Here is a 24948-nt window from a genome sequence, read left to right on the forward strand (position 1 = left end):
ACATTCAGAATTCAATGGCCATCAATAGAACTCACACTGAACACTCATAATACTACATATTACAGGCTGAACAGGCACAACTGCCAAAGAAAAGGCATAAAGATAGACAGATATGTTACGCAGAGAATACTCACATTTAAGTAGCCTAAAATACGTCAAAGCCCCCCGCCCACCCCCCCTGACTAAAAAACAATAAAGATGAATGTGTGTTTTTGAAGAGATGTGTGAAGAAATGTGACAGACATTTTTTCCTGGTCAAATAAAGTAAAAAACAAAAAATCTACAAGCTGGTTTGCTGATTCATGAGAATAAAAGAGGCAAAAAGAGATATGTGAACAATGTCAAGCATGTGGCATATAAGTGCCATCTTCTCCCCCTTTCCTCCCCACAAGCCACTTGCTTTATCCCTTCCCCCACTCACAAAACTAAGAAGAAGAAAAAACGAACACTTGGCTGCCACCTCATGGCGGACAGACGTAACAGCTTTGAGACATGGTCGTTTCCATCTGAGCCGACGGACTCAGAGTGACGGCTGGTGATAGAATGCGTAAGAAGCAGCAGTATGGTTTCAGTAGACACCCTCGTACACACGTTGTGCGTTTATCTATGGCAATTGTTACTCCTCTCCATTGCCTTTGTTGTCCCTTTCCCCCCCCCGCTTCAGTTTTACCACCTTGGCAGGATGTGACATTTTCAACACAAAAGTCATGCAAATGTGTTTTGCCCCCACCTGCACATTGAAAATGTCACATCCTTTTCTGTGTTTATTTCACCTGTACAATATAAATCTAACTTTTATTATCTTGACAGTGTTTTTTTTTGTGTGGTCCTATAGACGCAATATTAAACACCCACTGAAGCTTTGGACAACAATATCCCTACAAACCCCCCACCCCCCCCCACCCCCGCCCCCCCTACATTTTTTTTCACCTATATTTATGGCACTTACACCGCATCACTGCAAGGAGCCAACACCAATCAATATCATAAAAGTACACATCTGTCATCGAACTATCTTACATACAGGAAAACAGAAATTGAGGAATTTCACATGATACCGGTGGATGGAAAATAAATACACACCCTTATATGTTCAACAATATCAATTCTACGCGTATTACATTCGTTTTCCACTCAGAGGTACTCGATAATGGCAGTACAAAAAATAAACATTTTGTGTAAATATGTCCTGTACATATCTGCATCTTACTAGTTGATTTGAACTACATGGGAGATTATTGTTTACTGAGCTTGTTTCCGTCATAAAATGTGCACAAACAAAAAGACAGAAAGAGAAAAGGGGCAAACACTCCACGATTGTCAAGAGCGATCACATTAAAGCATATTTTTGTTCATTGTTGCAACACACGTGTTGTTTCTGTTGCGATGTCGTTAATGTGTGTGAGGTTCACGCTTAATTGTTCCTGTTCCAATTCAAAAACGGATTTGCAGTTACCTTGAGTGGGTAATAGTTACACAGAAAGTTACAGTATGTGTGAAGTCACTCACGACACAGCAAACAATTCAACATGGAATCTTTTCACACTGTGTTACAAAGTTACAAAACCCTAAAGACAAATCAAATGAGCAGAAAAAAACCCACACTGAACATTACCTACAGCTGAGCAAAACATCGTCCTTGTTGGATTACTCTATAGCAGTGCTTCCCAAATTTTTACCATTTTCCCCCCTTTCTCTCAAGTACCCCCTGTAGTACCTCCACGTACCCCTAGGGGGTTCGGGTACCAACGTTTGGGAATCACTGCTCTATACCTACAGTTCACATTGAGCCAAATGAACAATAATCAGGAACACAAACATCTTGAAGGCATCTATACTTCAGAAGTCAGACACCACTCTGGACATTCGTTGCAGAAAACGACTATACTCGCACTACTCTTTTCATGTTCACTGTAAATCAATGTGATAGCTATTTGTGACTGACTAGGCACTTTGGAATGTGGGTATAAGAGACAGTTGGCTTTAAATGGACAGAAGGAGAGTGAGTCAGCAGGGTGGGATGGATGGCTCCAGTGCCTGCTCGGATAAAAGCGCTCACCAAATGGCACGCGTCTGTTTCCGCAGTCTGCCAGGATGGAACAGGAACATGTCTGCCACATCTTTCAAACGGGAAACCATTGGGAAGGTAACTAGGTCAAGGACTCTCTGCACTGACACAAGTTGTGACTTGTGAGGGAGGCTAAACCACGTTATAATGTAGATTTTTCTGTTTTACTGTATATTTTTAATTCTATATATTAATTGATGTACTGTCAGTCTTAAGCAGTACATATTCACAATGGCACAATGTTTTATTATTCTGATTCTGATTATTATTGTTATTTAAGATAGCTACTGCTTCTTCTATAACTACTACTACTACTACAGTACTTCTACTACTACTAACAATAATAATCATATTTTTTTATGGATTCATTTCCCACAGATTACCGTTTGCCTGCTTACAGCACTTGAAGTTTTCGGCGCTGTGATGAGGTTGAATTTTCAAAGTCTTATCTTTTTGAAAAGCAGGTCACATTTATCTCATCTAGACGCAGCATCTTATCTAGAAGGAGACAGTAACTGTCAAATAAACAGTTCAGAATAGAGCAGGTCCTCGGGATATGGGATGAAGTCTACAGATTTGGGCTCCAGTTCCTTTTGTTGAAAAGGTCATTACAATACTGCTTTATGAAAAAAACAATAATAATAATAATAATAATAATACATTGAAATCTAGACACAAAAAGTAACTATTTACAACGGTATCAATCCATGAATTGTTTTATATATCTTTTGACATACTCTGTACTTAATGGCTGATTGTAGAAAAAAAACAAAAACGTTTGAGATGAAACATTTAAACAGTTAGCATTTGTACAAGCAACGCGAGGGTTTGGTTGGTCTTTCGATCAGATCCAATCAGGCAACCCTTGGCACTTTGAAGCACATTTGACTGTAGACACAGCACACATGACCCCATTTGAAACACCTCACCTTTGCCCCCAATTTTCAATACTGCTCTATTTTGGTAAATACTGCACATTAAAACAAATGAAACACTAGCTACAGTGGCTGCTCTAAGCTAGCAACATTTGAATTGAATTGAATTGAATTGAATTGAAAGGGCACACCTACAGAGTGGATTGTACCACTAAAATAGCTAAATAAACAATAAAAGAAAAACGTTTGACAAATTATATAGCCAATCATAAAATAAGAAAGCCACCTATGCGGTTCTAATGTATCGGTTATCTTCAATAAATGCTTTCTGAAATGCCTCATTTGCTAAGGGCCAAACCAGGAAATATAAGACAAGGGGGTCACTTTGGTCTGTTCTGATTGGTCTAGATGTATGCAGGGGGGCACCTTGAAGTTGCCTCGGGCCAATGATCAGACGCTCAGGTGGGGAGGCTGAGGTTGGTGTTCTCTGCCAGGGGGCTGGACATGCGTATCTGGGAGCTGCTCTTGCTGAGGATGGACAGCTGGGTCCCTCCATTCACTCCACTGCTGGCCAAGGAAGGGTGCCTCTGCTGCTTCAGGTCCACAGCAAAGTACCTGTTCACCGTCCAGCTGCGCCATTTCCTCTTGATCTCCGACTGCACCTTCAGGGAGAAACTTCACACGGTCATTTTTAGTGTACTTTAAGCTGTAGCATCTCCACGAAGAGGTACAGTACACTGCGGCCTTAATCATATTGAGTCTAGTTAACATAAGAGTAACAACAGACAGCTACATCCCTGAGTTATCTATAAAGAAGTGTGCTAGGTCAATCAAAAGTAGCATTAAGGGCATTTCTGAATTGAATTGATGGAATAAAATGCAAAATGAATGAGTATGAACTGGGATATTTAAGCTTACCTCTCCATTGAGGAAACAGTAGAGGACAGCTACCACGAATCCCTGAGGAGAAGAATGGAGACAAGAATGAGGAGAAAAGTAGCTTGTGAAAAAAATAACTATCTGCTGTGGCTAATATTGCATCAAACAGATGCAACCATCACTATTAAAACTGGAATAGGCAACGCTGCATGTTGACGGCTCCAAATGGCAACACGAGGTAAGTGTTTGAAATAACGTGTTATTCAATACTCAATGCTCATGTTTACCATGTTTACCTGGTCCGACTGGGATGATTTATACAAGGCGGAGGTTGCAGCCCCACTGTGAGATGTAGGCTGGGAATATAAGTTGGGGCAGCTTTAAAAAACTCTATAGCAAGGTTTACATGGTGTAATAGCCAATCAAAAATGGGACAATGAAAGCATAACCAAGTAAATAGAAAAAAGTAATAAATTGTCTCTGAAGCAAGTCTATCTCACCCACAATCTGCACTCTAGCCCATTAAAATTTGGACGGAGGAAGTTGTCATCTTCCAACGCTTCAGACTGGAAGGAAGTTCAATGGTATTCAACCAATCACAAATCTCGGAAACATAACCAAGGCAGGCGATTGGGGGAAAAAGAGCAGATATCCCGGAATATTTTGACTGGACATCCTGCCTTCATTTTTAACTGAGCTGTGAAGTACAGACGGGTAGGCGGGAGCAGTAAATTGCGGGAGCCAACGCGTCTGTCTTGAGGGACTAAGAAAGTGTAGAACCATGGAAAGAAAATGTGTTTCATGTGTATTAAGGAGCTGTGTCTCTAGCACTATCCTCAGCTTACTTTAAACCTAAACTTCAGAGAACAAACCTCCTTTATCTCTGTGGATCTAAGGGATCCGACCAAGCTGTGACAATCCCTATAGCAGCCTCTTTCCATCTATATTCCAAACGCAGCATTAGCCTATCTAGCTCAGCCTTCATCTGCTATCTCTGCTTGATTGAAGGCGGACGTTCAAGGAGGTGTCAGAGTTTTACCTGGAAGGATCCGAGCCCCAGCTCAAACACCAGCCTCTCTCTCTTGCTGACGTCCTCGGGCGAGAAGGCGAACACCGTGTAGTGAATACCAAACAGCGGGATGAGCAGGAGAGTGGAGCGTGCCAGACGCCTGCACACACACAACAACACGGCTACATTAAACATCAAAAACCTTACAGCTTTCTTGGACAGAAGCGCACTTTGATAAGACAGGTGTAAATCAAGAAAACACAAATCAAAGTCATTCTATCTGAACATTTTATGTCTGCTGGCAGTAGATGTGATGGCACCATTGATATACTGATGCAATGTTATTGCGAGTTTATCGTCATCTCAACTACATCAAATTGCCCGTTTTAAAATCTGGACTCAATAATAATTCACTCGTGGTTTTAGTGTCAGCATTAAGATGGGGGTTAGGTTTACCATCCAAGGCCTGACCATAGACTGTATAAAATATGGACGTCATTACAGCTCCTCAAAAGTGAAGCCAAAACATCTCGATCGCCCCCTTGTGGCTGGTCCCAGTATAGGCCATAAGTCCCGCCCCTCCATGTTAGTGGATGTGATGAGCAAAAAAATAATAATCTAAATACACGTCAAATACATTTTCCCCACAGATGGTTCCTGTCATTTTAGGTAGTTCTTATCACGCTGTATTTTGAAGTGCTCATTTTCTGATAAAATTGTTTCTAGTTAGTTTTTTAGTGGTATAAAAAGGGCTGATTGACAGCTGTGACAGCCACTCTCAAACCTCCATCAGACGGCGGCACGGCTTCCCGATTCTACTGCACAGACTCTTGGTCCAAACAACACACAAACAAGATGGCAGCTCGCTGAAACGTGATATTCCGGCTTCACTTTTGAATATAGCGGTAGGAAGCAGGAACGTGTCGTCCATATGTACAGTCAATGGGCCTGACACTGAAACGGGGCCAGAGAGACATGCGTGTTGGCATGGCCTGATATTTTCTTGTAGTCACATAGAGTTACATTTGTGTCTTTATCTCTACAGATTTAATGTGTCATGCAGCAGAAAATAGTGTCTCACACACCAAGGAATCCAGGATAGAGGAAACACACAGGAACACACAACAACAAATGATGCAAAAGACAGCAGCTTAGGTGCAGTCCAGGGACTCCAGAGTAGATCCACTGCACTCTGAATTATGAGTTAGTATAATGAGGGAGGACTATTCTCATCATGCAGTAGATGGACGATTATCCACTGCTGTTTGGGCAGCACAGGAACAACTTTAAGAACTCCTGGTGTAAAACACACATGTGGGTCAACAAACATGCATGCACACACACACACGCGCGCACACACACGCACGCACGCACACGCACACGCACACGCACACGCACACACACACACACACACACACACACACGCACGCACACGCACACGCACACACACACACACACACACTTACAGTGTGATGGTGGATAACTCTGACATCCTGCACGAATGCTGAACAGCCTGTGTGGGCTCACTGAAGCATTTCTGAGCACAGCTGCTACACAGCACAAAGACAATACAACAGTACAACAAAGACAATCTCTTTAGGGACACACACATACATTCTCTCACACACACACACACACACACACACACACACACACACACACACACACACACACACACACACACACACACACACACACACACACACACACACACACACACACACACACACACACACACAGGTCTAATGCAACAGATGACAATGGCACTCTCTGCAGGGCCTGGAAAGACACTGTTGTTGGTGGTGCAGAACAAGACAGAACAGCTGAAGCAGCAAACAGGTACGGCAACAATTACGTATTGAAAGACAACTTGTAGTTTCGGGCGGACACGTCGGATGCTTCATAATAATAACAACAATATGTGACAGGGTCTGGTCAAACACGCAACAAGTAGACAACCGTGAAATCACACAAATCAAGATACCGGTACAAGGTTGTTTTGTTTTGTTTGTTTTAAAATGGATTTTAACTTTTTTCATATTACTATTAGATGTTGAAGAATTCAATAAAATAAACAACAGTTTTAGGGTCACTAAATACTTTGTTAGCAAACTAAGCTTGTGCAGGGCAAACCAAGCTTGTTCACCAACTTTCAGGGCGATTTACTCTGAATGTTGCTTTTAGGAGTACAAACATTCAAATAAGCATGATCTTTTTCAACTATTTTCAGATTTCAGTGTATGACACATCATTTGAAAGCTTCCAATCTGCACTTTCATAATCTGTAAAACTGAAAAATGACCTCGGCCTACTTGTTACTCAAAACACAAGTCCCTGTCACATACCTGTATGTAAATGTTACAGGCTGCCGTGAGACAGGCAACACGAGTGCGACTCTGAACTCCACAAGGTTTGGGATAACTCTGAACTCGGAAGTTTCAACTTGAGATTTCCAACTTCTGACATCATTGCATTCGGAATTCAATATATTGCTATAATCAGAGCGAAATATAAACTTACACGCCACATTAGCTCAACAAACCCTTTGATGAGGTCAACTCGGACAAACCGGAGCTCTGAAATGATCCCTGAATTTCCGACCTGTAATTCCAACCTCGAAAAATCTTCAATTCATTTTATTTTTTTTATTTTTTAACAATTCGGAGCCTAACTTAAAGGCTAGGCTGTGACTTACAGGTAAATGCTGGATTCGTTCCCTCCGATATCAGGGGACTGAAGCTTCTGCACCAGGATGATGATAATCCCAACGAACAGCACAAAATTGATCTGCGACAAGAGAAACCACACAAATACGGTGTATTTCATAACAATGTATATACATTTTGTGTGTCTCTACACTGGGAAACACATTGATAGTTAATCTTACTTTCACTTTATGTTTTCATTGTAAATACTCATGGAATATACAAGGCTATAAATGCCTATCATACGGTTTATTATATGATGCCTAGATGTTGTCTGCTGTGCGATGTCTTATGTCTGTTATGTGTTTTTAAATGTCACATGTAGCAGAAGGCAAATCTCCATGTGTGATTAATAAAGTTTTCTAATCTGATATAATCTGGAAGATTACATGCTGAGAGGAATAATGAACCAGTCACAACAACGTCTGCCGTACCATTATGGAGGCCACCACTGGTCCCTTGATCACCCACCAGAGGGCGGTGTTCTCATTCGTATCCCAGCATCTGGAGGAGAAGGAGGAGACGATACATGCTTATCCCAATTGTGTATGCCTTGACTTGATTTAATCTATTTGATGCAATTTGGAAATATTTAAGCATAATCATCAATCATTGCTGTCACAGAAAAGCCAGATTTATTTCCATCATGCTTGCCCTGATACTAAAATATTACACATACAAAAGAAAGCTCCTGAAAATGCTTATCACTCTTATATTGTGCAGCCTCCATAATAAAAGATGCCGAGGGGATGCAGTACGTGCTAAAGGTAACTCTCCTCTGGATTTTAAAGTTTGGGGTTGGATTCCCTGCATCTCTACTTCCCCTACACTATGTAACTGTATGTTCCCAAGTGATTTCTACACTGTGACGTTGGCTAATAGCATATACAGTATGTGTTCCCTAAATCTGAAATAGTGCAGAAGAGTTTGAACATACCCTGTGTCGTCAAAATGGAGCCTCAGAACTGCCCAGACAGTGACACAAATGGTGGGCGTTCCTGTAATAACAGTGATCATGATTAAACTTTAGCCAATCGCTGCACATTTAAGATAATGAAACCCTGTCATAGGGTTAGGTACAGTAATAATGCCAACATAAGCCGTTTTCCCACATGCGTACCGGAAAATTACCTGTAAGTCAATATCGGACATTTCCCTTCACACCTGGGCTCTCGCATATGAGAATCTAGCAGCGAAATTGCCTGTATGTTGGGGGGCGGGGCGGCACTGCAGAGCGGGTGGGGAGTGACGTGTCGGCAAAACTCTTGATGGTGAAATAAGTTTGCTTGTTTATCCGTTCACCTGCGTCGCGTTGAAGCACTTTTTACAGACTGGCTTCGTTTGATGTGTCCGGGCTTGCCTTCGCTGTCGGCAACGTAAGCAAAATACTTCCACATTTCGCTTCGTGCATTTGCTTCGTCTGTGTCCCTGTCGGGCTGTGCCTGTGACTGAAGGAGGAGGACTGAACGACTGTGGCCAGAGAGCGAGCAGGCAGCAGAGAGGAGAGATCACAAGATCATTTCGCCAGTTTGCTTTAATGTGCGCGAATGATTAGATTATGCCCGCTGGAACATTAAGCAACGTGTGTACACCTCGCCCATGCCGGCAAAACCCTAGTTTTACTAAATCTGAAAAAAGTACTTTACTTGAATGTGCATAGTTATTCTTTTCTTTTTCTTTATTTTATCAATAGTAAATATAGATTATACTATAATAATCATAGTTTTAAAACTGAACATATTTTCTTTTGGTATAGAATCCCCCCCCCCTTCCATTTTCTCCCAAATTGTACTTGGCCAATTTCCCCTGTTGTCCCGGTCATTGCTCCGCCCCCTCTGCCGATCTGGGGAGAGCTGTAGACTAGCACGTTTCCTCCGATACATACCGCTTCTTTTCACCTGACAGCGAGGGGTTTCACCAGCAGGACTTAGTTTGTGGGAGGATCACGCTATTCCCCCCAGTTCCACTCCCCGTGATCAGGCGCCCCGACTGACCAGAGGAGGCACTAGTGCCCACTAGTCCCACCTACAGACACGGCCAATTGTGCCTGTATGGACGCCCGACCAAGCCGGAGGTAACATGGGGACTCAAACCTACGACCCTCATGTTGGTAGGCAGGATACTACCGCAGCATTACCCGGAAGCCTGTGCTTTATAGTTATTTTTTAGACTTTTTTTTTTACATTTAGACTTACAGCATGTTATGATATTTACTCGTGACTGGATACCTACCCCATCCTACAATGGTGTACCAGTAGAAGTAGCGTCTCTCAGGGAAGAAGGTCTCCACCAGCAGAGTGAAGAGATACAGACCTTCAATGAACAGCCAGAAGTAGTTGGACATGACGCAGTAATGGAAAAACACCATCACTGCTTTACACGTCACCTGCAGAGGAGAACACATGGTGAGCTGTGTTAGTGGAGTGAATAGTAGAGGGCAATGCATTTATGTGCTATCGACCCACATCAGATACTAAATGTATCTGATGTGGGTCTTTGGAAACATTTTAAGCATAGATGAAATCATCAATCATTGGTGTCACTGAAATGCCAGATTTATTTCCATTATGCTTGCCCGAAATCAGATACGAAATGTATCTGATGTGGGTCAATCCCTTTAAGTATTTGACGTGCTCTGGATTTCTTATCTTACACAAATCATACAAAGAGTAATATAAATGCTGCAATTTGCTGCAATCACCAGTTTGTTAGATCTCCCAAATTGTGGATACATTCAAATATGGTCTTTAAAATGTTGACTTTTCGATGGAAAACAAGTATTCTGGATTTTTTTTTCTAATGCATTGTGAAATAATCTCTTACAGCATCAAAATACAAAACTGGTCATTGTTTCTATCAAAACCTCAAGACAATGAATGTCAGTGTGACAAATGTCCTAATTCCTATAAATCACACTATGTAAACAGAGATAGTAGTCACTGCAGGGTGACAGTGATGCAACAGGGGGCATCACACTGCAATTACAGTTTCCAAACCAGCATACATATAATCAACCTATTTTACTGTATATGTCTGCATTCAAATTGCATAACAAACAGTACATCTCAGGTGGACCATTCTAATGACATGGTGTTAATGAGAGAGTCCATATTGTGGCCGGGTCAACCAATTACAGCACAGATCCGATTCCTGGTAACGTGATGCCATTAAGCTGGCCTGCGATCGCCATGGCGACAGGGGGAAGGCAGAGGGTTTAAAACGGGGGCAAAGTAGCCATAGATATGTTAGTACACTTCTAGAAGATTTCCACCGGCCTCGCTAAACCATTAGCGTACCTAATTAGGTTTATTTATCATGGCTGCTAAACAACACTGAGAAATGTGGTGTGTTAGCAGACAAAGGACAAGCTTGTTCTGCATATGTAATCAGACATTAGCCACTAATAGCAGGTTTGTCTTTTGTCAAATTTGCATTTGATTGAAGTTCCTTCAAAGGTTTATATCAAACAGAGAAGAGTGGAAGAGAAGAGGGTCAAGCCTACTCAGTCTTTTGAACATCCATCCATGTGTGTGTCCCATACAGAACTGTCCATAATACAGACATGCAGACAATGATTTCAAACCGCTGTTACTGTGTATCACTTTTAGAAAAGCATAGCTGCCTGGAAGTAATGAATCAACATCAAATTTGCTCATGGAGGAACACTAGCCTCAGGCTCACCCTGCTTACAGTCACTGGGAACTGAGAGAGCAGGTCACGTGGGGGCTGGGTTTACCTAGGCTAGACGAACACTGCCTTGACTTTAATGTGTTGTCCAGAGATGTTCAGAGAAATGAAGAAAACCAAATCCAAGGCGCTGTAAAGTAAACAGGTTAAAAAGCCTTCATTTTAGTGGCTAATGCACGACATTACTTATTAAAAGTCACCGACACATTGCGGCGCGTGCTGGAGCCCGTTTTGCTTTAGGTTCATTGCTCATTAATCACTACTTTGGAAAACACACCCGAGAACTCTGTAAGCACAGTTCTTAAAGGAACACTCCGCCCATTTTCAACCAGCTTTGTATCATTAGAACATCAGTAGTATATCAGAAAACTGTAAACGGTTTTGAAGTCTGTCATTTAATTTGACAGTTATTGAGTGTTAAAGTGTGGACCAGTGACATCACTGGTCCACACTAACTCAAATTAATAACTCATTAACTCAAATCAACTCTCAATAACTGTCAAACTATTCATCATTCATCTAGTTTGACAGTTATTGAGAGTTGATTTGAGTTAATGAGTTATTAATTTGAGTTAGTGTGGACCAGTGATGTCACTGGTCCACACTTTAACACTCAATAACTGTCAAATTAAATGACAGACTTCAAAACAGTTTACAGTTTTCTGATATACTACTGATGTTCTAATGATACAAAGCTGGTTGAAAATGGGCGGAGTGTTCCTTTAAGGAGACTACAAAATGTCATAGTAACTCATAACTTCACTAGCTTTCATGCCAGAAATAATTTTCAGAATAGGGGCCTTAGTTTAAGTGGATACCTATTTTTTTTTTTATTAAATCATATTAAATTAATGGAAAGATTGGGCTTTTGGATTCTAAAGGTTATATTTATTGTTTGCTGTTCGAACCAAACAAGCAGGTGTGGTTGCTGGGGTCTTTCTCTGTAATGATGATGACCATATAGCCACAGATGATGGTGGTTATGATGGTCCATATATGAAGCAGTCGTTATTACTAACCGTGTGTATGAAGCAGTGGTCGCTGTCTTCCTCAGCGTACAGCACACCGTCCTTGATGAAGACGGAGATGGCCCGCAGGATGAAGGACACAAACAGGTTCATGTGAATGAAGTTCCTGGTGCAGTGGAGCTTCCTGGAGAGAGGAGAACACATTTCACTGAACTACCCATTTTTACAAGTCATTTAATCTTAATTTCACTCTTAATCTGACCATTTTAATATGGCAAATAAAAAAACAAAAAAACACTGGGTTATTTGTGACATGGTCTGGTGAAAGGAATAAGTACTGTAGCCAACAAATCGCACAAATCAAGATAAAAGGCTGTAAAGAAAAAAGTTGTTCCACTTTTCTTCCTCAAATTACGTGAGTTTAGATGTTGAAGAACACACTCAATATAACAAACAATAGTTTTAGGTTCACTAAATATTGTACTTATAATTTGTTTAAGCTTGTTCAGGGCAAACCTGTTCAACTTTCAGAGAGATTTTCTCTGAATGTTGCTTTCAGGAGCACGGACATTCAAATACGCAATACTGTATCTTCTTCAACTATTTTCCGATTGATTTGACTGATTGACTGATTTACAATATGCACTTTCATAATATGTAAAAAATAAATACGGTAAATAAATAAATAAATAAACATGAAATAAGGGAGATTACTCCACTTGTTTTGAGGTAATGTCATTTTCTTTTCTTTTTTTCCCCACGTTTTTAGAGAAAATTCTGAAAACGAGCTGAAGTGAAACACCATTATGATGCCAATTATGATATCAGGGGATCAACATCTAGCTGGCTTTAGGAGCTCACCTGAACCTGCAGAGAATGACCATGGCTGTGGTAAGAGACACCAGCGACGTGCTGTAGCCCACTGTGTACAGAGCCTTGACTGACGCAAAGTACATGTCCTAAAGTGCAGAAACAGAGGGCCAGTCATGTCGAATTTAGCAGCACATGTGCCTGTAATCAATCTGTTATCACATTTTATATAAGGGGAAATGAGGTCACAGCTGTAATAAATCTGTCAGGACATTTGATATAAGGGATGATGAGGTCGTACAGGTTTGGTGCTATTGTCGTCATCGAAGAGGCAGACGTCCACGTAGTGAGGGAAAGGTTCAGTCCAGCCGTCCTCGGTACAGTTACGACTGACCTTTCCCATCTCTGAAAGGAAGAGAATGTGCAGATAATGGTCAGTACACTGAACGGAACTTCTTCTCTCTCTCAAATGAGAGAGCCAGCCTGTCTCCCAGTGGCGCTCACCGTCGTCGGGCCCCATGAATTGGTGGAAGACCTCGGAGCAGTTGACCACCACGACCTCACCGACACGGGCAGCCTGCCAGCAGGTCAGGTTGTCCCACATCCACGGACACACTGAGGGGCAGAGGACAGGACTCAACTGATTCTAACTGAAGCAAAAGCTCATGTTCAAGTGTGTTTAATTTTATATAGACCGTTATCACAGACTGTACATTATATATATATATATATATATATATATATATATATATATATATATATATATATATATATATATATATATATATATATATATATATATTCAGATTCAGATTAATTTATTAAGGACTGCACAACAAAGTCGGCAGAATTTGCTTTCGGTACAGCATATTGCAGCACATTAGCTACTGTGTCAGCAACAGCAACATGGACAGTACAGATATCAAACAATACACAGACAGTACAGGTAGCATATAAAGACAAATACAGGACATTCAACATGAACATAAATTGCGGATGGGGTATTGCTTCAGGAGTGAGTGGAGTTCAGTGACCTGATGGCAGTGGGGAAAAAGCTGTTTTTAAACCGGGTTGTTTTGGTGGATATGGATCTGTAGCGCCGGCCAGAGGGCAGCAGTTGGAACAGGTGGTTAGCTGGATGAGATGGATCAGAAACTATCTTTTGTGCTCTAGTGATTGTGCATTTATGGTAGAGTGAGTCTAATGATGAGAGGGGGGTGCCTGTGATTTTTGATGCCTTTTTGATTAGTTATTATACTATTTGATTATTATATATATATATATATATATACACACACACACACACACACACACACACACACACACACACACACACACACACACACACACACACACACACACACACACACACACACATTTAACACATACTGTACTGTGTCTCATAGGACTTGACAGAGTATGAGCCTAAATAGATCTAGTAGCTGACAACAATTACCCACAGAAGAACAGAATGATACAGGACAAAAACAAAGGAAGAAAGACACAGTATAGACAATAAGACAATTGAAAAGTGTGACACCTATTCCGAAAAAATGATAACATGAAAGTAAACGTCATTATTGAATATTATTTAAACTAGCGCACCTGTGCCCCTTCTGCCCAACCCTATTCTCAGGCAGCGCCTCCCTCTTTCACTGCTGAAAGACGTGCACACAGCTTAACGCTTTTTTGGCCCCGGTGCTTGGTAATGCACCAGGGGCCTTACATTCCCGCATGTCGCCAAGACTATTATGCACCCTTTCAGCAGACTAAATGGCGGCCGGCCACTAGAGGGCGCCGCTGCCCCACTAAGATTTGCCGTCATACCTTCCTCAGGGTATCAGCTGTTTCCCCAAAACAACGTGCCCAGGTCGCTTTGCAGAATGCAGCTTACGCGGCCCCTCCCCCTTGCTGCATGCCAGACGCACAGTAGAGAGGACCCTGTGTGTTTACAATAATGTGTGTGATAAAGCAGGAGAACGCAAGGACCCCCCTGAACTTTCCCCCATCTAAAAACGTTGGCTGTATGGGAATATTTCGCCGTTTGTAAAAATACAGATGGCCATAGCCTCAACGCAAGACTCATCCGAATGACTGATGAGTCTCGCGTTGAGCCTAGGATGGCCAAGGCTTAGATCTGCGTGAGCACGACCCGTCGTAATTTGTCAAATTCAAGGTACATTAAAACGTTGTCTTGCTTCAACATACATCGCATCGCATAAACCATTTCCACCCGCAGGTTTGAGGAGTAGCTAACATAAACGTCAGATAAATACTCTATAGGCTAACGTTACCTACTGAGGCAGCTAACATGGCTAATTAGCTAGCTAACGCGGTCCATCGATATACAGTCTGGTAGACAGATAAAGCAGTGTGTTCCTTCTGTTTTACACAATGTTAGCCAGTCTGCCTGGTCTCTTCTCTGTATATCCAGCTAAGAGAGGAGCTTGTGAAGATTGAACGAACATCCCCACAGTCAAAGCACTTCCCTGAGATATCTATATAAAAACGTTTATTGCTTTAATACCAAAAATAAAACCTCCAGTGTCTGTAAGCTAACGCTAACGCGTTAGCGATTAGCTATTGGCTGGTTGTTGTGTACACTTGTGTAGGCCCCATGTTATGGTTAGACCCGGGAGTTAACATTATAAAACACATTTCCTGGCATATGCAGGTAGTTGGAAAACCTGGTAAGTTCTGAAAATATGTGTCTATTATTGTGTTATTCCAGCTATCGTTATCGGTTGTTAGGTTAGAGTAATATGAAGCCGACAAAAACCGGCAAAACAGACAAGCGGTTAATGCTAGTCTGCTTCCATTAAAACCATTGTGTATTAAAATAAACGATAACGTAGCTGGAGTAACTAATAAAACACATTATTTTCTGAACTTACTTAAGTCTCCAACCAACTTCGCGCAGCTTTCTCAAAACAATGTCCTTTTTATTGCGGTCCATCGATATACAGTCTGGTAGACAGATCAAGCAGTGTCTTCCTTTTGTTTTACCAAGCAGTGTCTTCTCTATCTAAAACAGATCTATAAGGTGAAGAGCCTGTAGCCTGTAGATGATGGCTTGAGACTGGCTGCCACAGCTGTCAATCATCCCTTTTTATATGTCAAATACGTACTTAAAAACAAACTGATCAGAAAAATGACCACTTGCACAGGCATTAGCATGACAATAACTATCTAAAATGATACAACCCACCTTTGGAAAAAATGCGTGACGATACCATGCACCGGGGCTATGCCAGGTTTCGACCTGGCCTTGTTTAATCTTTATTCATACAGTGGAGTCTCACTAGGCACTTTCACCGAGAGCAACGCTCTCTTTTTCAGGAGTGCCCTGTTCACTTCACAGCTGGAAGCCACAGTCTGATCTGCTGGCCACTGGGCAGCTCCACTGGAGCGGTTGGGGATAAGGGCCTTGCTCAAGGGCACCTCAGTGGTGGTAATGAGGGAGGGGCAAGCGCTGCCTTTTCACTTTCCCCAGCCAGATTTATCCTGCCAGTCCCGGGGATTGAACCGACGACCTTCCGTTCACAAGCTCGCTTCTCTAACCTTAGGCCACCAGTGCCCCAACGCTACAGGTGTGGGGTGTGTGTGTGTGTGTGTTAACCGTAGCCCAGTCATTGAATATCTACAGACTACTTTTCACACTACTGTGAGATTAGCTGAAACCCAGCAGACGTTTCAGTGACACGTTAGTCATTTAATAGAAGTTCAGTATCAACATTGGACTATCCAAATAAAGTGTGGCCATCCTTCTTTTTTTTTATTCTGTGTAGTGAACATCAACTAGGACTGTAGCTGTTGGGTGAACACAAATGAACAGTTTCATTCCAGTATGTGAATCCAAACTGAAATCAACTTCCAACTGAATTCATCCAACAGTTCTCACAAAACATATCTCCACTTTCACACGGCTCTACTGCTCCACAAAGCATTCTGCTCCACATATCATCGATAAACAGAGCGATGTGACCAATGGGAAGAGTCAAAAAGCAAAGGCCCCTGTTGTATTCACCTTATGCAGCCCCACCCACTTGACTTCCTGTTCAAAATGTGGGCTGTTGTACCTGCTCAAACTAGTCTGACTCACCTGGACAAACCTAGTTTGACTCACATTATGAGTCAGACTAGGTTTATGAGTCACAGGAAGTGTAAATACAATCAGAACTTCCAATTGTATTTACACTCCCGGATAGTCTCCCAAGCCAGACCGGTCTCTTCTACATAAGGTGAATAGGCCTACAGGTATTCTCTGAAGGAGCTGTTGTTGGTGGTGGCTACAATGATCACAAGCTGGTCTTTTTTCAAGAGCAGTGTAGTGGGCACAGACACTGTTACCGGGCAGACTCTCACTGTTCTTCAACACAGACTGACTGTTTGTCCTCCTAACTCATTAAATGTCACCACCACCAAAACCAAAATTGTTCATTGTTCTCAATTCACCTGTAGCTCCCTGAAGGAGGCACGGCAATAGACCCTTCTCACGGGGGCCATTTTGTGTCGAGAAGCCAGGGTAAACACAGGTGCAAGCAAAACACTAATGAGGGTTTCCAAATTCCAATCATGGAAGTTGGAAACCCTCATTAGTGTTTTGCTTGCACCTGTGTTTACCCTGGCTTCTCGACACAAAATGGCCCCCGTGAGAAGGGTCTATTAGTGGCAGAGCTGGTTGGAGCTCTGTCACTGGCTCTCCGTCTGGCTTCACACCTGGGTTCAATCACACCTGGGTTCAATCGCTTTTTATTTCATTCCAGTTTTCTTTTAGCCAAATTTAGTGCCAGATGGTGGGTTTGCTACATACAGTATAACGATGTGCCAGCAAACTTAGGCAATCACAGCAATGCATTTAAAAGCCATTTCACATAATTTTGTGACTCATAACTATCCAAATTTTCTTGATGCGATAAGCCACACCCATCTGTCACCCTAAGCAGATTAAAACAAAAAACAAAACATTGTTTGAATATACTTTGGCACACTTCTGCCTTTATTTTTTAAAATTGTGCTCTCTGCCTCAATCTCTGCTTGACTCTTCCTCACTAAAAATATAATCCTTTGTCTTAATAGGAGCGTCACTGGGTGGAAATGGGTAACTTTATAATGGGATCCTATGGAGCCAGCCTTGAGTGTCTCACTCTAGCTGGCTGTGCTGTTTACTAAATTCACGTCATTTTAAAAACTGTGACAGTTGACACAACTTTAACACGACATGCATATATTATACATCAGACTCTTGTGCTACTTCTGCTCTCACTCAGAATGTCAAAATATAAGCGATGCGATGTATAGTTTTTGAGATATTAACGTTTGTTTGGCACAGCTCATACTAGTTAAAGGTCCCATTCCGTGCAAAAGCTGTTTTTACTTGAAAATGCATATATACTGCTGTCATCCCTCCCTGTAATGAGTGGTCACAAGCTCAGAACTGCCACAGTTGGATTTGTCCCTATCCAGCTTCCCCCTGCAGTCTCCTTCAAGCCACGCCCCCTAACGCTCTGTTCCCCCAGACGGGTTAATGTGATGTCACTCGGGTCCTTAAACATACTGCGCGGGTCTCTCTCACACAAGCTACCTGCACCATTTTGTCCATAGCCACAAAATTAACACTTCTAGCTGGAGCGACGCCAACCGTACGTGATCCAGCAACTGCGGAGGTGCATTCGGTAAGTCTAGGCATTTTGAGATGTCCTCTTTAGCGTAGCAACCGTTAAGTTAGCGATAGGTCGTTGCTAACGTTAGTTGTGGACACAACCTAGCTTGCTGGTCCACAGACGCTAATCTGATTGGCCGCTGGGAGCCTGGGGCGGGCTCTCCCTCAGCGGCCAATGGGAACTGTTAGTTCTGAATATATTATAGAAACAGACCATTCTTGGGACGCAACGAGATGAGGAAGTGACAACTCAGTCAGAACAAACGGGGTTGCTATATTTTCGACAAATTAATCCAGAATCATGTTTTATGGACCAGAGACACACGTTTTTAAGAGGTTACAGCTGCACGAATTGGGACCTTTAACATTATTATTGCTGCACCTTTTTCTTTTTCTTAGTACTTGATAGTACTTTTTGTGTGCCTTGCTACATGTTTCAATGTCCTCATGTTTTTTCCTGTTTTTGTCCTGACATGTTGAATGTAGCTGCATTACGTGACACATGAATTTCCTGCAAAGGATCAATAAAGTATCTATCTATCTACTTTGTAGAAGATTAATAATATATAATTAAAATAATTTACCTGAAAATGTTGTCTTGGTGTGGCAACCACCACCCATCTCAAACTGACACAAACACTTTCATTGCGGTTTCACCTAACCATGATCCTGTTATTTCAGGAAGGGGGTAGAGATCAATCAATGAGATTATTTAGGTAGGCTACTTGCCAGAGATGAGTTGAGAGCTGGCTGGGAGATCAAACAAACTTACCAGCATACAGCCAGAATTGACTAGCATCTGGGTGGTGGCTGCTGGTGATTTGCCAGTCTCAAAACATCGCCCATCATCTCATTTACCTGTCTGGGTTCACCAGGTAGGCTACAGTTAGGTGACACCACCTATTTAAAGATGTAGTTCCTTGAATGTCACGCTGATTTGTCCGATACTGTCTCTATGTATTTTTTTGCACGTTTTTTTTTTTAGCGGGGGGTTCGACCCCAGGGCAGCACGGGGAGAACATGCAAACTCCACACAGAAAGGCCCTTTTGACGACCCCACCTGGGCAGTATAGCACTGAGGAGATGGGGATGCGGGGACACACCCTCAGTGCCCACAGCGCCCCCCTAGGCGGGAATCGAACCCAGGACCTTCTTGCTGTGAGGCGACAGCGCTACCACTGCGCCACCGTGCCTCTGTCTCTATTTCTTTCTCTCCTATTATCTTCAGCCCCCCCCCTCATTCTAGGTTACTGCATTCTTTCTGCTTGGGCAATTTTATCGTGCTGCGGAGGCAGGTACATGTCTGTCGGCTGATGACTGTGCATGTGTGCATCCGCATATGTACAGTATGTGTGCGTGTCTTTTGTGTGTCTATTGTGCTCACTGTATGTGTTCATAATACAGCGTGTGTGTGTGTGTGTGTGTGTGTGTGTGTGTGCGTGCGTGTGTGTGTGCGCGTGCATGCATGTGTGTGTGATGACACGTGCACGGCGCGTGCGTGCGTTCAGAGACCTTCCTCCACTCTGCTCCAGCCTCTCTAATCTGTTTTGCTTCTGTCTGGTGAGCTGGACACGAAGCCAATTACCTTTTAAAGGCCAAACAGGAGGCAAAATGAGCGGCGCTGAACAAAGCACCGCGTCTGCATCACTGGCTTATCACACAGAACATCCCATAATGTACTGAGCCTTCAGTGAGCTACCGAGACCCAGAAACGTACAGTACATCTATACTGTATACGCACGATATCCATGTACACGCACGGACGCAATATGGGCCGACGCACGCGCACATTCACAAGGTCGGTGGCTGGATTCACAAGGTCGATACACATTCCTGCTTATTAAAGCCGAGTGTTCCAGTCATTGGAGTAATATTTGATCGAGAGTATCTATACTTTGACTCAAGTAATGGAGTTGTGTACCACCACTGCTGGTATTCAGCCCCTATAGAGACACCGCGGAGCTGCGATACTGCGAAACCACGCCCAAAACGGGGGGTGGGGGGGGACAAACCCCCCCCCCAATCCTGGAGTTATCCTATGTCACGTGTTGCACACAAAGATCATATATACGGAACACTCCAACTTACTTCCTTGACAGCTAGATCCACATTTTTCTTCTCGCCAATTCTCAATGGCTTCCTTGTTTTGCTCGGGAGTACAAAAAAACTTTAATTGGCCATTTTTTACATTTGTTGTCTGCGCAGCCCCACCACACAACGGCTTTTAGCTATGTTTAATTCAAGGAAAATGATGCTGAAGTGAATGGAGAGCTTTCCCCTGTGATGGGCGTGGCCAATTTCATGCAGTGTCTATAAATGGCCGTTTTCAGCACTCTTCACTCTTCAGCAAAGTGTGTTTCATAGGGAGGAATAGCAGGCTGAGTTGAGTGGAGCTGCACAACAGAATACTGATCTGAAGCGAAGCACTGATTGCCTCTGATACAGCCGCATGCTAAAAGAGCACGACATTCATCATTTTTATTAAAGGTTCAGCACCGGACCAGATGGAAAAGCATGATGTCACGAGGCGCCTGCAAGACCCCAAGCACAACCATGATGTCACGAGGTGCCTGCAAGACCCCAAGCACAACCATGATGTCACGAGGTGCCTGGAAAGACCAAGAGCACAACCATGATGTCACGAGGTGCCTGCAAGACCCCAAGCACAACCATGATGTCACGAGGTGCCTGGAAAGACCAAGAGCACAACCATGATGTCACGAGGTGCCTGCAAGACCCCAAGCACAACCATGATGTCACGAGGCGCCTGCAAGACCCCAAGCACAACCATGATGTCACGAGGTGCCTGCAAGACCCCAAGCACAACCATGATGTCACGAGGTGCCTGGAAAGACCAAGAGCACAACCATGATGTCACGAGGTGCCTGCAAGACCCCAAGCACAACCATGATGTCACGAGGTGCCTGGAAAGACCCAGAGCACAACCATGATGTCACGAGGTGCCTGCAAGACCCCAAGCACAACCATGATGTCACGAGGTGCCTGGAAAGACCCCAAGCACAACCATGATGTCACGAGGTGCCTGCAAGACCCCAAGCACAACCATGATGTCACGAGGTGCCTGGAAAGACCAAGAGCACAACCATGATGTCACGAGGTGCCTGGAAAGACCCAGAGCACAACCATGATGTCACGAGGTGCCTGGAAAGACCCAGAGCACAACCATGATGTCACGAGGCGCCTGGAAAGACCCGGAGCACAACCATGATGTCACGAGGTGCCTGGAAAGACCCGGAGCACAAGCATGATGTCACGAGGTGCCTGGAAAGACCCGGAGCACAACCATGATGTCACGAGGTGCCTGGAAACACCCGGAGCACAACCATGATGTCACGAGGTGCCTGGAAAGACCCAAAGCACAACCATGATGTCACGAGGTGCCTGGAAAGACCCAAAGCACAACCATGATGTCACGAGGCGCCTGGAAAGACCCGGAGCACAACCATGATGTCACGAGGTGCCTGGAAAGACCCAGAGTACAACAACCATGATGTCACGAGGTGCCTGGAAAGACCGGAGCACAACAACCATGATGTCACGAGGTGCCTGGAAAGACCCGGAGCACAAGCATGATGTCACGAGGTGCCTGGAAAGACCCAGAGCACAACCATGATGTCACGAGGTGCCTGGAAAGACCCTGAGTACAACCATGATGTCACGAGGTGCCTGGAAAGACCCCGAGTACAACCATGATGTCACGAGGTGCCTGGAAAGACCCAAAGCACAACCATGATGTCACGAGGTGCCTGGAAAGACCCGGAGCACAACCATGATGTCACGAGGCGCCTGGAAAGACCCGGAGCACAACCATGATGTCACGAGGTGCCTGGAAAGACCCAGAGTACAACAACCATGATGTCACGAGGTGCCTGGAAAGACCCGGAGCACAACAACCATGATGTCACGAGGTGCCTGGAAAGACCCGGAGCACAAGCATGATATCACGAGGTGCCTGGAAAGACCCAGAGCACAACCATGATGTCACGAGGTGCCTGGAAAGACCCTGAGTACAACCATGATGTCACGAGGTGCCTGGAAAGACCCCGAGTACAACCATGATGTCACGAGGTGCCTGGAAAGACCCCGAGTACAACCATGATGTCACGAGGTGCCTGGAAAGACCCCGAGTACAACCATGATGTCACGAGGTGCCTGGAAAGACCCCGAGTACAACCATGATGTCACGAGGTGCCTGGAAAGACCCGGAGCACAACCATGATGTCACGAGGTGCCTGGAAAGACCCCGAGCACAACCATGATGTCACGAGGCGCCTGGAAAGACCCGGAGCACAAGCATGATGTCACGAGGTGCCTGGAAAGACCCAGAGTACAACAACCATGATGTCACGAGGTGCCTGGAAAGACCCGGAGCACAACAACCATGATGTCACGAGGTGCCTGGAAAGACCCGGAGCACAAGCATGATGTCACGAGGTGCCTGGAAAGACCCAGAGCACAACCATGATGTCACGAGGTGCCTGGAAAGACCCTGAGTACAACCATGATGTCACGAGGTGCCTGGAAAGACCCCGAGTACAACCATGATGTCACGAGGTGCCTGGAAAGACCCCGAGTACAACCATGATGTCACGAGGTGCCTGGAAAGACCCCGAGTACAACCATGATGTCACGAGGTGCCTGGAAAGACCCGGAGCACAACCATGATGTCACGAGGTGCCTGGAAAGACCCGAGCACAACCATGATGTCACGAGGCGCCTGGAAAGACCCGGAGCACAAGCATGATGTCACGAGGTGCCTGGAAAGACCCCGAGTACAACAACCATGATGTCACGAGGTGCCTGGAAAGACCCGGAGCACAACCATGATGTCACGAGGTGCCTGGAAAGACCCGGAGCACAACCATGATGTCACGAGGTGCCTGGAAAGACCCGGAGCACAAGCATGATGTCACGAGGTGCCTGGAAAGACCCAGAGCACAACCATGATGTCACGAGGTGCCTGGAAAGACCCCGAGTACAACCATGATGTCACGAGGTGCCTGGAAAGACCCCGAGTACAACCATGATGTCACGAGGTGCCTGGAAAGACCCCGAGTACAACCATGATGTCACGAGGTGCCTGGAAAGACCCCGAGTACAACCATGATGTCACGAGGTGCCTGGAAAGACCCGGAGCACAACCATGATGTCACGAGGTGCCTGGAAAGACCCCGAGCACAACCATGATGTCACGAGGCGCCTGGAAAGACCCGGAGCACAAGCATGATGTCACGAGGTGCCTGGAAAGACCCCGAGTACAACAACCATGATGTCACGAGGTGCCTGGAAAGACCCGGAGCACAACCATGATGTCACGAGGTGCCTGGAAAGACCCCGAGTACAACCATGATGTCATGAGGCGCCTGGAAAGACCCTGAGCACAACCATGATGTCCCCCCCCCATTTTTTTGATTGAGGATGATTTTGCCTAACCAAACCAAGACTGATGATATGTTGGCATGTAGGGCCTGTGGTGGAAGTGTATTAGTTTCACCGTAAAGCATAAACACAATGACTCATGTGTCTCGTAACCTTTAAGTTATTGAATTCACCTTTCGGTAAAATATCTCTCATTCTGCTCCACTCTCATCATCGTCTCTCTTTATGGAGGACGTCAATTTCCTGTTCCTGTTTCTTTCCGACCCGCTGTGCTCATTTCTCTTCTCTACCTTTTCTGCTTTCTCTCTCCTCCCCAGTCACAATTCTGCCAACCAGGCGCTTTTATTTCCTCGCCAACGATTTGCTGTCAGCAGAAACAGGACGGCTCCTCTTAAAGGGACAGGGCGAGATAAGGATCAATTAAAGGGGCAGTGAAGGCCAATGCAAGTCTGAAAATGGACAGTTGAATAGAAGCAGAAACAAACCACCCACTTTACAGAAGCTGTAAGGAGACATTCAAGAATAGGATGTTGGGGCGTCTGGGTTGTGTAGAGGTAAAAGCACTCGCCTACTACAGCAGAGACCTGCCTTTAATTGCCACCAGGGGTACTTCCGGCTTGGTCAGACGTTCCTACAGACACAATTGGCCGTGTCTGCGGGTGGGAAGCCGGTGGGGTACGAGTCCTGGTCGCTGCGCTAGTGCCTCCTCTGAGTCGGTCGGGGCGCCTGTTTCCGGGGGGAGGGGAACTGGGGGGAATAGCGTGATCCTCCCACGCGCTACGTCTTTGCCAGGGAAACTCCTCGCTGTCAGGTGAAAAGAAGCGGCTGGCAACTGCAGATGTATCGGAGGAAGCATGGTGCTAGTCTACAACTCTCCCCAGATCG

The 24948-nt window shown here is 44.3% G+C and overlaps 1 protein-coding gene across 1 annotated transcript in view; it reads right to left on the minus strand.

Annotated features, from left to right (window-relative positions):
• Window positions 1-2463: 2463 nt before the first annotated feature.
• LOC310792349 (pituitary adenylate cyclase-activating polypeptide type I receptor-like) overlaps window positions 2464-24948 on the minus strand; it is a gene marked incomplete at its 5' end in the record, with an annotated part of 25435 nt that continues 2950 nt past the window's right edge. Inside the window, 11 exons of the mRNA XM_083654070.1 lie at window positions 2464-3605; window positions 3862-3903; window positions 4862-4991; window positions 7527-7618; window positions 7971-8040; window positions 8474-8534; window positions 9769-9922; window positions 12243-12375; window positions 13053-13150; window positions 13303-13406; window positions 13506-13616. Coding sequence (XP_083510196.1) covers window positions 3402-3605; window positions 3862-3903; window positions 4862-4991; window positions 7527-7618; window positions 7971-8040; window positions 8474-8534; window positions 9769-9922; window positions 12243-12375; window positions 13053-13150; window positions 13303-13406; window positions 13506-13616 — 1199 coding nt within the window. The 3' untranslated portion in view covers window positions 2464-3401. The remainder of the gene's footprint in view (window positions 3606-3861; window positions 3904-4861; window positions 4992-7526; window positions 7619-7970; window positions 8041-8473; window positions 8535-9768; window positions 9923-12242; window positions 12376-13052; window positions 13151-13302; window positions 13407-13505; window positions 13617-24948) is intronic.

The sequence above is a fragment of the Poromitra crassiceps genome (genome assembly GCF_964638095.1).
Source record: "Poromitra crassiceps genome assembly, chromosome: 17".
Classification (NCBI taxonomy): Eukaryota; Metazoa; Chordata; class Actinopteri; order Beryciformes; family Melamphaidae; genus Poromitra; species Poromitra crassiceps.